The sequence below is a fragment of the Sminthopsis crassicaudata genome, chromosome 5, assembly GCF_048593235.1.
Source record: "Sminthopsis crassicaudata isolate SCR6 chromosome 5, ASM4859323v1, whole genome shotgun sequence".
NCBI classification, from domain to species: Eukaryota; Metazoa; Chordata; class Mammalia; order Dasyuromorphia; family Dasyuridae; genus Sminthopsis; species Sminthopsis crassicaudata.
The window spans coordinates 100,397,991-100,410,739 of record NC_133621.1 but is presented as its reverse complement, the minus strand read 5'-3'; the positions used below and the strand labels follow the sequence as shown (position 1 = coordinate 100,410,739).

At 34.7% G+C, this 12,749-nt stretch overlaps 1 protein-coding gene across 1 annotated transcript in view; it reads left to right on the top strand.

Annotated features, from left to right (window-relative positions):
• LOC141542966 (maltase-glucoamylase-like) overlaps positions 1-12,749 on the top strand; it is a 157,702-nt gene that overhangs the window by 39,912 nt on the left and 105,041 nt on the right. The window contains exons 17-23 of the mRNA XM_074267708.1: positions 1,888-2,042; positions 3,078-3,162; positions 3,595-3,651; positions 4,602-4,726; positions 8,722-8,810; positions 10,514-10,563; positions 12,155-12,322. Coding sequence (XP_074123809.1) covers positions 1,888-2,042; positions 3,078-3,162; positions 3,595-3,651; positions 4,602-4,726; positions 8,722-8,810; positions 10,514-10,563; positions 12,155-12,322 — 729 coding nt within the window. The remainder of the gene's footprint in view (positions 1-1,887; positions 2,043-3,077; positions 3,163-3,594; positions 3,652-4,601; positions 4,727-8,721; positions 8,811-10,513; positions 10,564-12,154; positions 12,323-12,749) is intronic.

The window sequence follows — 12,749 nt, the reverse complement described above, 5'->3', positions numbered from 1 at the left end:
TTTAACCTGCAGAGGGCTGCCTCATTTTCCTCAAGTGAAAAACAGGGATAATGGCACCTATCTCCTTAGAGCTGTTTTGAATTCAAATGAGATAGTATTTGTTGCACTATTGTTTTTTCCCCTCTTCTTCCAAATTCCCTGTTTCTATCAAAAAACATTATCACCCTTCTAGTCACCCACGTTTGCAACGTTGGTGTTACTGCATGTTTTACTCACTCATCCCTACATACCCAAGTAAATCTTGTTTCTGACTCTACACCATCTTTCATATTTATCTTCTCTCTATTCACATGGCTACCACCTTACTTTAGGCTCTTAATAGGTCTCCAGTCTCCTTTCCTCAAATTTATCATTCCATTTTCAGCTCTACAATCACCAAAATGATTTTCCCAGATAATATCTACAAAACACTTTGAAATTTTAAAATTACATAGCTATAATTATTAATTCATGAGAGCATAAATTGGCTCTTTTATTAATTTCATTATATCCATTGCCATTGTCCTAATTCCAATTTTAATGAATTAAGAAATTCAACTACAAAATTTCAGAGTTGGCATTGTAAATGTCATCTAGTCCCATCTCTTGCTTCATTTGTAAATATTCCCTATAACATTCCTCAGAGCATCTGCTTTAATGTATAAATGACAATTGCTGGAAGAGAACAAGGACTGAAAAATGTCATTGGTTTGGTCCTTGGAGCCTTTAGAAAGGGCAGTTTTGGGAGAGAAGTGAGACTAGAAACTAGGTATTAGGAAGCTGAAAAGCCAACTGTTGGTGAAGAATTTGAAAAAAATGGGTATTGTCTTCTTGATTACAGCTACAAGGATAGGAATAGGGTGGACTTCAACTCTAGAGGCCTTAGGTTCCTAATCCATAAAATGAGAGGATTATACTAGACAATTTTCACGGTACCATCTAGCTGTAAGTTTTTGGGATTCTATAAAAAAGCAATGTACAAAGTATTGGGAGAAACAATTAAAAAAAAAGGAGATGACAGAGGAAGAATGAAAGTTGGTCAATAAACATTATTAAGTACCTGCTATGTGTCAGGCAGTGTACCAAGTGCTGGGAATACAAAGGCAGAAAAAAACAGTCCCTGCTTTAATCCCTGCTAAGTCTAGGTAGAGAGACAATAGGAAAACAACTACTTACGGGATGAATTAGAGATAACCAGTAGAGGGAAGGGGGCAGCTGGTGGGACAATGGATGGAGTGCTAGGCCTCTAGTCAGGAGGACCCAAATTAAAATCTGTTTTTTTATACTTACTAGCTTTGTGAACTAAGCAAGTCACTAAACCCGCTTTGCCTTAGTTTCCCCATAATAAAATGAGATGAAGAAGCGAATGACAAACACTTCAGTATATTTGCCAAGAAAATCCAAAATGGTGTCATGAAGAATCAGATATGACTGAAATAGCTGAGGAACAAGTATAGAGGGGAAGCACTAGGATGAAGGGGAATCTGGATGGAAAGGCGTCTTGTATGAGATGGGATTTTGATTAGGACTTGAAGGAAGCCTGAAGTCTGATTGATACAAGGAGGGAAGGAGAGTATTCTAGGCGTAGAGATCAGTATTAAAAATACCTGGAATTTAGAGATGGAATGTTTTGTGTGAGAAATAGCTATGTAAGAAAATAGCTTTTTTTTTTTTTTTTTTTTTTTTTTTAAACTCAATACCAATCACAACTTTTTTAGATGTTTTTCCTTTCCTTTTCTTTTTTTGGTATATAATTAATTGGTCATAACATCAGTAGGCTCCCCTTGTGTTCTGGGCTTGTTCAAGAGCAGTGTTTTGGAACATTGATTATTTCACATAAAAGATTCACTGGATATTTTCATGTTTTGTGATTTATAATGACAAAGATCTTGTTCCTTTTGCTCCTAGGATCAGGACCCTGCTGCATTTGGAGAAAATTCTCTTCTTTTAAATACCTCCAGACACTACCTGAATATCCGCTATACTCTGCTGCCTTATCTCTATACCCTCTTTTTCCGAGCTCACACTCGAGGGGACACTGTAGCCCGACCTCTTCTACATGAGTGAGTTTCCTGGTCTCCATTCTGAATTCTGATATGTTATGATGTGAAAAATGTCTGATAGGTTAAAACTTGGTTAAAACTCCAGCTGGTTTTGTATGATACCAGATGTTTAGGCAAAACCTGAAAGCAATTCCTGGAACAACCAAGTGAATAGAATGCTAGTCCTGGAGTCAGGAAGACTCATCTTTGTGAATTCAAATCCAGCCTCAAATATTTAATAGCTGGGCCAGGCACTTCACTCTGTTTGCCTCAGTTTCCTCATTTATAAAATGAATTGGAGAAAGAAAAGACAGACCATTCCAGTATCTTTGCCAAAAATCCCACATGGGATCATGAAGAACCAGATGTGACTGAAAACAATTGAACAACATTCTATGTAAATGAGGGTGGCACTTGCTTGCAAAATTATCACACTGTTCACAATATGGACATATTCCATAAGTTATTTTATCAATAGAAAGCATGAACAAAGCTTTTTTACTCATCCCACGTGGGAAGAAAATTTAATACAAAGTTTGCTAGGAAAGAACTTCAGTATGAAAATTTCTCCTTCATCAGACTAATTTAGAAACTTGATTTACACCTCTAGAGATTTATTCCTTTTAAGTTAAGATGTTGCCATTTTCTATCTACCATATTAAAATTCATATATCTCTTTAAAAGGTGACTCAATCATTGACATATTAAAAATCCATTTATTTTTAACATTCATAAAATTTTGGAGGGAAATTCATTTGCTCTAACATCCAACTGAAAATGTTTGTGGGTTTGTGGGGCTAAGAGAGAGATGGGGAGGGGGTGCTGCTAAAGGAAAGATTAGAATTAGGGACAGAGCCAAGAAACCAGCCTTAGAGAGGTACTGCAGTAGGGGTGGGGTCACAAAGGACCTCTGAAAAGGTGGTGATGGTACCAAAGACATACTTTGATGTTTTGCTTAGAGTTTCTTTCTTGTGATGTCACATAATATCCCGAATCCCTGAGTAACATTGGCAATAAAAGTGAGACTAATTATCTACTCTTGTCTCTGGTTCTTAGGTTTTATGCTGACACTTATACCTGGGATGTATATCGACAGTTTTTGTGGGGGCCTGGGCTTCTTATTACTCCTGTCCTGGAGGAAGTAAGTTTTTTTTTAATTTTATTTTATTTTCATGTTTTTTTTTAACTCCTCCTCCTGCCATTCTGGAAACTAGTAAATCAATCAATAAGCATTTATTAAGCACTTCTGTATGTCAGTCTGTATGCTGAGTTCTTTCCAAATATTATCTCATTTGATTCTGTTAGCCACATTCTGATGACAAATCTTCAATTTGCTTGGGAGTTTTACTTTCTCAACCTTACCCTTTGGATTTGCTCTGATTACTTCCCTGAGATTGCTTCTTTTGTTAATATAGGGGGGAAATCTATGAGATGATGCTTTGGGTTACTGAATGGAGAAAACATTTTTGCTTCAGGGAGTGGGAGAAAGGAAGGAGGGGTACACTTGGGAAGTATGTTAGGGAAGGCTTTTCATGTCAGACACATGAAGGATAGTGCTTTTCTTTTCTTTCAGAAAGCTGAGAAAGTGACAGCATATATGCCTGATGCTGTCTGGTATGACTATGAAACTGTAAGTAGATCTCATTATCCACTGATGCCCTGACGAACAGTTTCTCAAACAGGGCTTCATGGGGGAGAAACAGGGGAGTATAACTGAGGGACATTTAGCCCACTGCCCTTGAAATATCTCCCAGTGTTATATTTTCTTTAAAAAAAAAAAAAAGGAATCCTTTTGTTTAATGCCATCCTTATTTCTGAATACATATTTCACCTGCCTAGCAAGACTTATTTTGGAATAACCACTAAAGGAGTAAGGGGAAGAAATGATTTATCAGAAAAACAGCAGGGCAATCGTGTCTAATAATATACACTATAATATTGGCAATGAGATTACATGGGGGAAATTAGGGGAGCAGAGATGGCATGGTATCTCTTTGATCTTGGAGCAGACATTCCAGTAATGTTAATAACCAAGCAACTATATACTTTAGCTCAACTTCAACCAAGAAACTAAGAGTAGAAGAAGAGGAATATTTTGAAAAATTTATATTTTTTTGTTTCTATAGCATCTACATTTCCAAATTTATCCCTTTTTCATCTTTTTCCCATAGATCCATTCCTTAAAACAAAAACAAAAAAAAAAAAAAAAAAAAAAGAGGAAAAAGAGCAGTTTGCCAAAATTCAATTTCAGCTAAGTGTGATAGTGTATATGCAATGTTTCATATCTTTATCACTCATTTTTGCAGTGTTTTGGAAGGAAAGAATGTTTTATGCATAAATATTATGGGTACTAGATAAACTTTGGGAATTATTTTTGTATTCAGATTATACTAACATCTGAGTATGGTATAAACCCACAATACCTTAACTTTCCCAATATAATAACAAGATGTTGCTGGCATAGTCTTTATGCTAAGGCTTGGGACCCAAATGAATGGACAAAAGATAGAGGATATATCATTCACAAAACAAGTAACTAAGATTCCTAATTTAATTCACTCTTGCTTTTGTACCAATTAGGGTAACCGGACATCGTGGAGAAAACAAGAGGTTGAGCTGTTACTCCCACCAGACAAAATTGGACTCCATCTTCGAGGGGGCTATGTTTTTCCCACACAGCAGCCAGCCATCACCACAGTAGCCAGGTACAATACTGAAGGCTAGTTCCATTTCCAGGGTTCTTTCATGCCTGCCTTTTTCTCTGTATAGACATGGTAATCATCTTGAAAAAGACTATGTCTCCTTTATCCCAATAAGTGGTTCAGTGAGTGGCTATAAGGAGGAGATTACTTAACAGATTTATCAATTAGTCTTCATTCTACCTGAGAAAATTATTGGCTTGATACTTCACCCAGTAACAAGTTTTTGAAGTTCTCTATCATTCAGTGGAAAGAATGCTTAACTTTGGATCAAAGGATCTGATGTGGTTTAGTCATTTACTAACTATGTACAAGTCATTTAACCCCTATAATTCTCGGTTTTTCCTTCTGTAAAGTGAATGGGATTTGGCTAGATCTCTAAAATCCCTACATCTAAATCCATAGTTATATTTTCTTTCTTAATTAAGTCAACATTGTTTATGCTTCAAATTCTATGATCCTATGCACTTATGATCTTTTCTTTCTCATCTTTGACCTTCCTCATCACTAACTATAACTATTTTTGTTGTTTGTTCTTTTTTTGTTTCTGTCCTACTCTTTGTGACCCAGTTAGGAGTTTTCTTGGCAAAGATATTGGAGTAGTTTGTTATTTCCTTCTTCAGCTCATTTTACTGAAGAGGAAGCTAAGGTAGACGTGGTTAAGTGGTTATTTAGCTAGTCTTGAGGCCAGATTTGAACTCAAGAAGAGATGTCTTTCTGACTCTATCTACTTTTCCATTTTGCTGCCCACATCTCTTATAGAAGATGTTAGTATATAGTATAATTAGCAGTAAATAGTGGTAGGAGAGTTAAGCTAATCCAGGGGATAGAGAGGAGTTGGGGATTGGTTTGGAATTTGATGGAAGAAGGTATTGAAAGTATGACAAATGGAGTTTAGACTTGAATGTGAAGGAAGCAGGAAGACATTGAAATTTTTTAGTGACTTGTTCAAAGTCATGCTCAAAGAAGATTCTTTTGGAAGTGATCTACAGCGTAGAACAGAAGGAGGAAATGCAATCATCAGACAGATGTTTTAAAAAGTCTTTAAAGGCAATATCCTGAAAATCCTCAAGGTGGAAGCATTACTCCATGGAAACTACTTTTTTTTTTTTTCTGTTGGATGAACCTGCAAGAAGGTATCATCTCTCCCCCTGTCCCCCCATCCTTGAAAATGAGGAAAATAACTATTTTTATGACTTACTTTCCTTTCCAACTTTAGTTTGAAAAAAAAGAATAAAAATATTGTTATAATAGACATTAACAAGTCTACTTATTTACTTTACAGAATTATTTTCTTTTTCTCCCAAAGAATATCAGCAAATGAATTTATGTTATTAACTCTGTGGTTTTCCATCACTATTAATGCCCTAGATTGGGATCCCCACCATTTCCCCCACTCACCTGGCACTCTTGTGGTTTGTGGGATCCTCAGATGCTGAATTATCTTGAATAAGTATGGCATTACAGGATGATAAGCATTTATTCCTGCCAAGAGCCATGATTTAGTTAAACATATCTACCAAATATGATTATATGAGCTTTTCAATTTTTGTATTAAGTCTGTCTGAGGGGTTTGAAAACTGCAGAGCAAGAATATTTTGATGGAGATTTATGGGATCTATATCCTTAAGCTTGAAATAGTAAGGAATAATTTGCACGAAGAGCTAGGAAATAGCTTGAGGAAGATTCTAAAATCATAATGCTGTATAGACAAAATGGTTACATTAAGCAATAACAGTATAAACAAATAGGGATGTATTCATACACACACATGTGCATATATTATTACATATATAAATGGCAGATTATAAATATAGTTTTTCTGTTGGGGCTAAAAATAAAACCTTTGTGTATCTAGGAACATATAGAAATAGTGGGAACAGGTGAGCAGAATCTTGCACAATATCACATATACTACATGTGACTACCTCAATAAATCACATGTAAGCTTCTATGTTCTTTTTAAAAAAAGTAGTTTACATGTTGCTGTGACCCATACTATCAGGTTAACAGTTAGTAGAGGAGGGATGCTTTACAGTTAATTTAGAATAATCTTTACAGACACATTTATAATCCAGAATCATCAAAGAACACTGAAGTTGTTGGGGGGGGGGGTTTGTTTTGTTAATTTGTTATGCATCTTTTGTTCTCCAAGAGTTATTTAAGTGTGGCAGAGTTTAAAAAAGTTGTCACCCTCATTCTCCCCTTCATTGCCATCAAATCCAATGGCAAGACAAAAGTCTGGTTTACTATGAGAATTGAGAATGACTACTGAGTCAGTGAGAAGTCTTACAAATGAGAATTGAAGGGACTGTTATAATTACTCTTCTGGCTGAGTTGTTCTATTTATATCTGTTGTGAGTTTAAATGGTCTTCTGACTAGAACAGGAAAGAACATTTGAAGAAGAACTTTCCATACGTATTTTAGCTTACTGAAGAGGGTGAAAGGTTCTTTGAGAAGATGGGAAAAAGGAAAGGGGGTTTTAAAGTCAAAAGGAAAATCATTTTGTGGTGAAAAGTCATTGTTAAGTGGTACGTAGATTGAAAATGTGACAATGAAGAATCCTAAGGAGAATTTTTGTGCCTTGGAACTCTATACCTAGTATAAAGATTTTTTGAAAGGCTAATTCTCAACATGCTGAAGGAATAGCACTATTCTCATGATCCAGGGAACACCATAGTTCTAACATAGTTACTAACATAGGTACTAACAAAAAGGATAAATCCTGTTACTATTCCCTAAAAGAAGAAATAGACAAATCCTATTACTATTCAACAAAGAAAGAGATATCAGTGGTTTTCTGGGATGCATAAGATAAGTATAAACTTAAAAAAAGCAAATGTGAGGAATTCTCTTTTTGAGTTTAATTCTAAGAACCAAAAGACTTTGGAATCCTTCATTAAACAATTGATATAATTTATGCTGATACATACAGAAATGAGCGACTTAGTGAGAACAACTTTGGATTATCTTTCAAGAGACTTTGTTTTAGATAAGAAGTTGAAGGCTTTGGAGAGTGGTTTTCTTATCTCTGTCATCTACTAATGACAATAACTTGGAAGAATTAAAAAAGATACGGAAAGTAAACAAATGGTTCAGGAGATATTGCAAAGAATTGTTTTTGAAATATAGCAAGGGATGGACATCAAATTTTCTGATCATTGTGGATATTCCAGAATATGGCTTCTATTTATCAAAATTAGGAAAATATTCGTTCATCTCCAATCTGTGACTTTTTCTCTTTCCTTTGAAATTCTAAGCATACCAATATTGACTTAGGGATCACAACCTAATTAGAGGAAAAATAAAATTTGATTTCTTATTTCAAAATAAATCATGCATGTACACTCACATCTAATGGATTTTTTATTATCTGATGTTCAATTTTTATTCATAACACCAACTTGGGTAAATGGATGAATTGCAGTGGGAGTTTTCTGTTTTCTATGTCAAGGAAAGGGGTTACAATTCAATAGCTGTAGGAGGTACATTGGTGTGAAAACTAACTTTGGAGTAAGAAGGTAGAGGTTGAAATCTCACTTATCCTGTTTACTTGGGTGATCATTGCAATTCACTTAACGTTTCAGAGCCTCAGTTTTCTCATTTATAAAATGAGTGGGTTGGATTAGGTGACCTATTCGGTTTCTCCTAGATTTAGAACTTCTTGATTTGAGTTTTACTAATAGTAGCTCTTTAAGGTAGGTAGTACAAATATAATTCCTACTTTGCAGCTGAGGTACTGTCAGAAAAAAAGTTTATAGGGACTTGTGTAAAGTGAAACAGCAAGTGCCAGACCCAGGATTGGAAATCAGTACTTCTGACTTAAAATCCAATTCTCTTTCCACCATATTACCATAGAAAGTAGATTGCCTGGTGCTAACAACTTTTTTTCACTTGTGGAGAAAAATTTCTGATGGAGTTGTTCCCAGAAAACATCCCAATCTTTATTAGAACATGATCTTTAGTCCTTCAACTTGATCTTGTTTGTTTTTTTTAATAGCCGAAAGAATTCTCTTGGTCTCATCATTGCCCTTGATGACAATAATGAAGCTAAAGGAGAACTTTTTTGGGATGATGGAGAAACTAAAGGTAAGCACTTCCTTGGGATGTAATGCAGCTATAGCCCAAGGTGTGTCACTCTAAACAGCCTCCCATGGTTATTAAACTGGGGTGAGGATCTTTTCCATTAAAGATCTTAAAGTGCGCTTAGCTTTTTAAGAAAATTAATATTTACCATTTAAGAATGAATGGTTTATGTTGTGTGAATAGGATCCCTAGGGAAAGAAGGTGATGAATTAAAATTAGTTCTACTGAGTAATTTTATATTGTAATTGATTTATATCTGCTTATGTCCCTTATCTATGTCCTTTAGTTAAGTTCAGGAATTTAGCTTTCTCCTCTGAGCTAGTATAAAGGTCAGTCTAACCATAAGTCACTATAATTAAAAAGCAAAGATTATATCTTCTATACCATTATGTTCTTGGGTAAATACCAAGACATCTGGTGTCATCTTTTTAAGTCCTGAAGCTAACTTTAAAAGATTGTCCCTGAATTGTCCTTGCACAGTTACCTCCCTAATAAACCTTTCCAGGCACCAGGGAGTCTGCTGACTCATATCCACTAACAAGATTTCTAATAGATGGATCCCATTAATCAATTGGCACTTCTTAGTGACAAAGGGAGAAAAGGTCACTAATTGTTGATGTAGCCAGTCATGTTGTCTCTATTCCTGTGATACTACCTTGTGACCAGTTGCACTGCCTCCTCCACTTACCCAGTTCTGCTTTGTTTTTTTGTACTTATCCAAACTTTAGGAAGGTTAGCAAACCCTACCTTGTAGGTTTTTGGATCATTGAGAGAGGCCATTAACTTATTTATTGGTTACTGTTAGTCTAACTTACACATTTATCGTGCTCAGAACATTGTCTTTCTGTTTAATTTTCAAAAGTAATAATGGAGAAGAAATTTCTCAGTAGGGGTTAAAGGTAATCCCTCAATCCCTTTCACATTTTTCCACTTGCCAACAGTTTTCTGTTAATATTCACAGATAATGTGTGGAAATAGCTGCAAAATTTCCCTGAAATTAGTAGTAGATATGTCCCCCCAAATTCCTTTAATCTTATCAGCGAGTGCTTGACCAGTAAAGAGATTGGAAGAAAAAGTTGATTGGTCATAGATTGAAAGAGAATTGTCAAGAGGATACCAGCATGTTGGGTAGGCCTCCTGCCATAGGCTCATAGGAGAACATAGACAAGAACTTCAAGGGTATGTAGACATGGATGGATTAAAATAAGTATTATTGGAGGGAGTACCCACATCTTACCAAAGATGTACTCAAACTTGTTCATGGCCAAATATTGCTGGTAGTATGAGGACTTTTGTTCAGTAAAAATATATCTGTGTGGTGAGTGCACGCATAATTTGATAAATATGAATGAATTAACAAAGCTTTATATGTCCCTGAAATATTTAGTGTTCGGATTGATGCACCAAATATTTTCATTCTAGATTGAACTCTTTTTGGTATCTCCAAAGGGGAAACTTGAGAGGGACTTTTTTGTTTAACCTTTTAAACTGAGGGTGGTAAGGGCAGGGAATCTTTGGAGAGAAGGATAGTGGCCCGAAGTCCTAGACTTAGTAGCTTAAATGTCTAGAGCTTGGGGTTTTAAGAACAATGAATTTCCCTTCCTTACGATGTTCTCCTAGGTCTCATCATAAACGGATAAATCTCTTTCTATAATTAAAAATTTCTGCTATGTTCAGAATCTTACTATTATTTATTTCCCTTTCAGATACTATAACTAGTGGTGCCTACATCTTGCATGAGTTTTTGTACACCCAAGTGAGTGACTTAAAAAATGGTTCCATGACTTTGTGTGTGTGTGCATGTGTATGTGTGTGTGTTATATACAAATATATGTGTGTGTGTACGTGAGCAGTGTGCATAGGTACATGTATCTTCTTATACCTATATTGCTGTACATGCACTTACTGATGGTCAACATTCAGATATAAAATATATATTATATATATGTCATTAATATGTACACATATGTAACAATACAATTCTGAAAGAGACTGTTAGTATAGAACAGGAATCCTTTTTTTTCTTCCTACTTACATTTTTTCTTTTCTTTTTTTGATTATATTTTAAATTCCAGAACTTTGTCTATTTTCCTTTTCCCCACTTCCCCACCACAGAAAAAGCTATTATTTGACACAGATTTATAAATATATATAAAACCATACTATATGTATTTCTATTTATCAGTTCTTTGTCTGGAGGTGCATAACTTGTTCACAATTATTCTTTGAACAATATTGTTGTTACTGTTTACAATGTTCTTTTGGTTTTGCCTCCTTTTCATTATTTCATGAAAGTCCATGTTTATCTAAATCAATCACTCATCATTTTTTACAACAAAGTAATATTTCATCACAATCATACTACAACTTGTTTAGCCATTCCCCAATTGATGGGCATCTTTTACCTTTCTAGTTCTTTACCACCACAAAGAGAGATGCTATAAATATTTTATAATATTGAAGTTCTTTTTTCTTATTCTCTGATTACTGCTGAGTCATAGTGGTATTGCTGGGTCAAAGGATATATACATAGTTTTATAACTCATTGGACATAATTTCATATTGCTTTTCAAAATGTTTGTATCAGTTCATAGTTACACCAACAGTACATGAATGCCCTAAATTTTTCATATCCCTCAATGTTTGTCATTTCTTCCTCCTTCTATTGTAGACAGTCTAATAGCTGTGAGATAATGTTGATTTGAATTTGTCTGATAAACATGATATAGAGTATTTTATATGACTATATATAGTTTTGATTTCTTAATTCAAAACACTATCTGCTCATATCCTTTGATCATTTATCAAATCAGGGATTCTTAATTTTTTTTATATCATGCCCTTTTTTGGCAGTCTGGTGAAGTCTATCAATCAGTTTATCAGAATAATTTTACATACATATAACAAAATTCATAGGATTGCAAAGGAAACCAATTATATTGAAATACAGTTATCAAAGTGTTTTTTGAAAATTAATGGACCTCAGGAATATTTAATCCAAAATATTTTAAAATTAGAAAACACATCATAAATTTTGACATCAGATGTACTCTTCTAAATGTAAATTTTTTCAGAGCAGTGTCCCTGTCTTATTTATTTCTGTGTTTTCTCCAATTCCTAGCAAAAGGAAAGGCAGATTAGGCATTTAAATAAAAAAGGGATTGATGAATAAGTGGATTGGAATGGGATGAAGGAATGAATAAATGAATTTGTTTTGCTTTGGATGATATTGAGAAAGTTGACATTTCTTGAATATACTTTGACAATAGATGCATTTTGGGTGGCAACAAGGAAAAGCCATTTTGAGGTATGTATACTAATTTCTCTTTTGGGGGGATCTCTTCTAGAACCGTTTACATGTGAAGATTTTGCATAATTCATACAATGATGTTTATAACTTAACATTTAAGGAGATTAAAATCCTTGGGACAAAAGAACCTACTAATATCATTGTAAAGAAGAATAATGTCCTCATTGCATCTTCTCCTAATGTTACTTATATTGAAGAGTATCAGGTAAAGTACCGATTTTATGATCTGGGGTCCCAGTTCCTGAAATTTGCTTAAACTGGTGAGGTTTCAGTTTGCCAAGCCAACATGGAGCTCTGAAATCAACTGAGGAAGGGATGTCTTTGATCATGGAAAAGAATAAAAGTACAGTAACTAGTACCAGGAAAGGATAGAGATATTAAAGAATTTGGAGGAATATTAGTCTAAAATATCTAATTCACAGCTCTCTAGCCTATAAATTGTAGAGAGATATCAAATTGTATTGGAATGCTTTTTTATCTGGAAGTTCCCTATATCATCGAAATCACAAATCCAGTTTCTTTCTCAACCTATATAGTCTATTAACCATTAGCTTAATCCCTACTTTTCCAACTCATCTCTACCCTTAAGGATGGAGATGCTAATTGGTACAATTTTAGGAGTGATTGTGGGG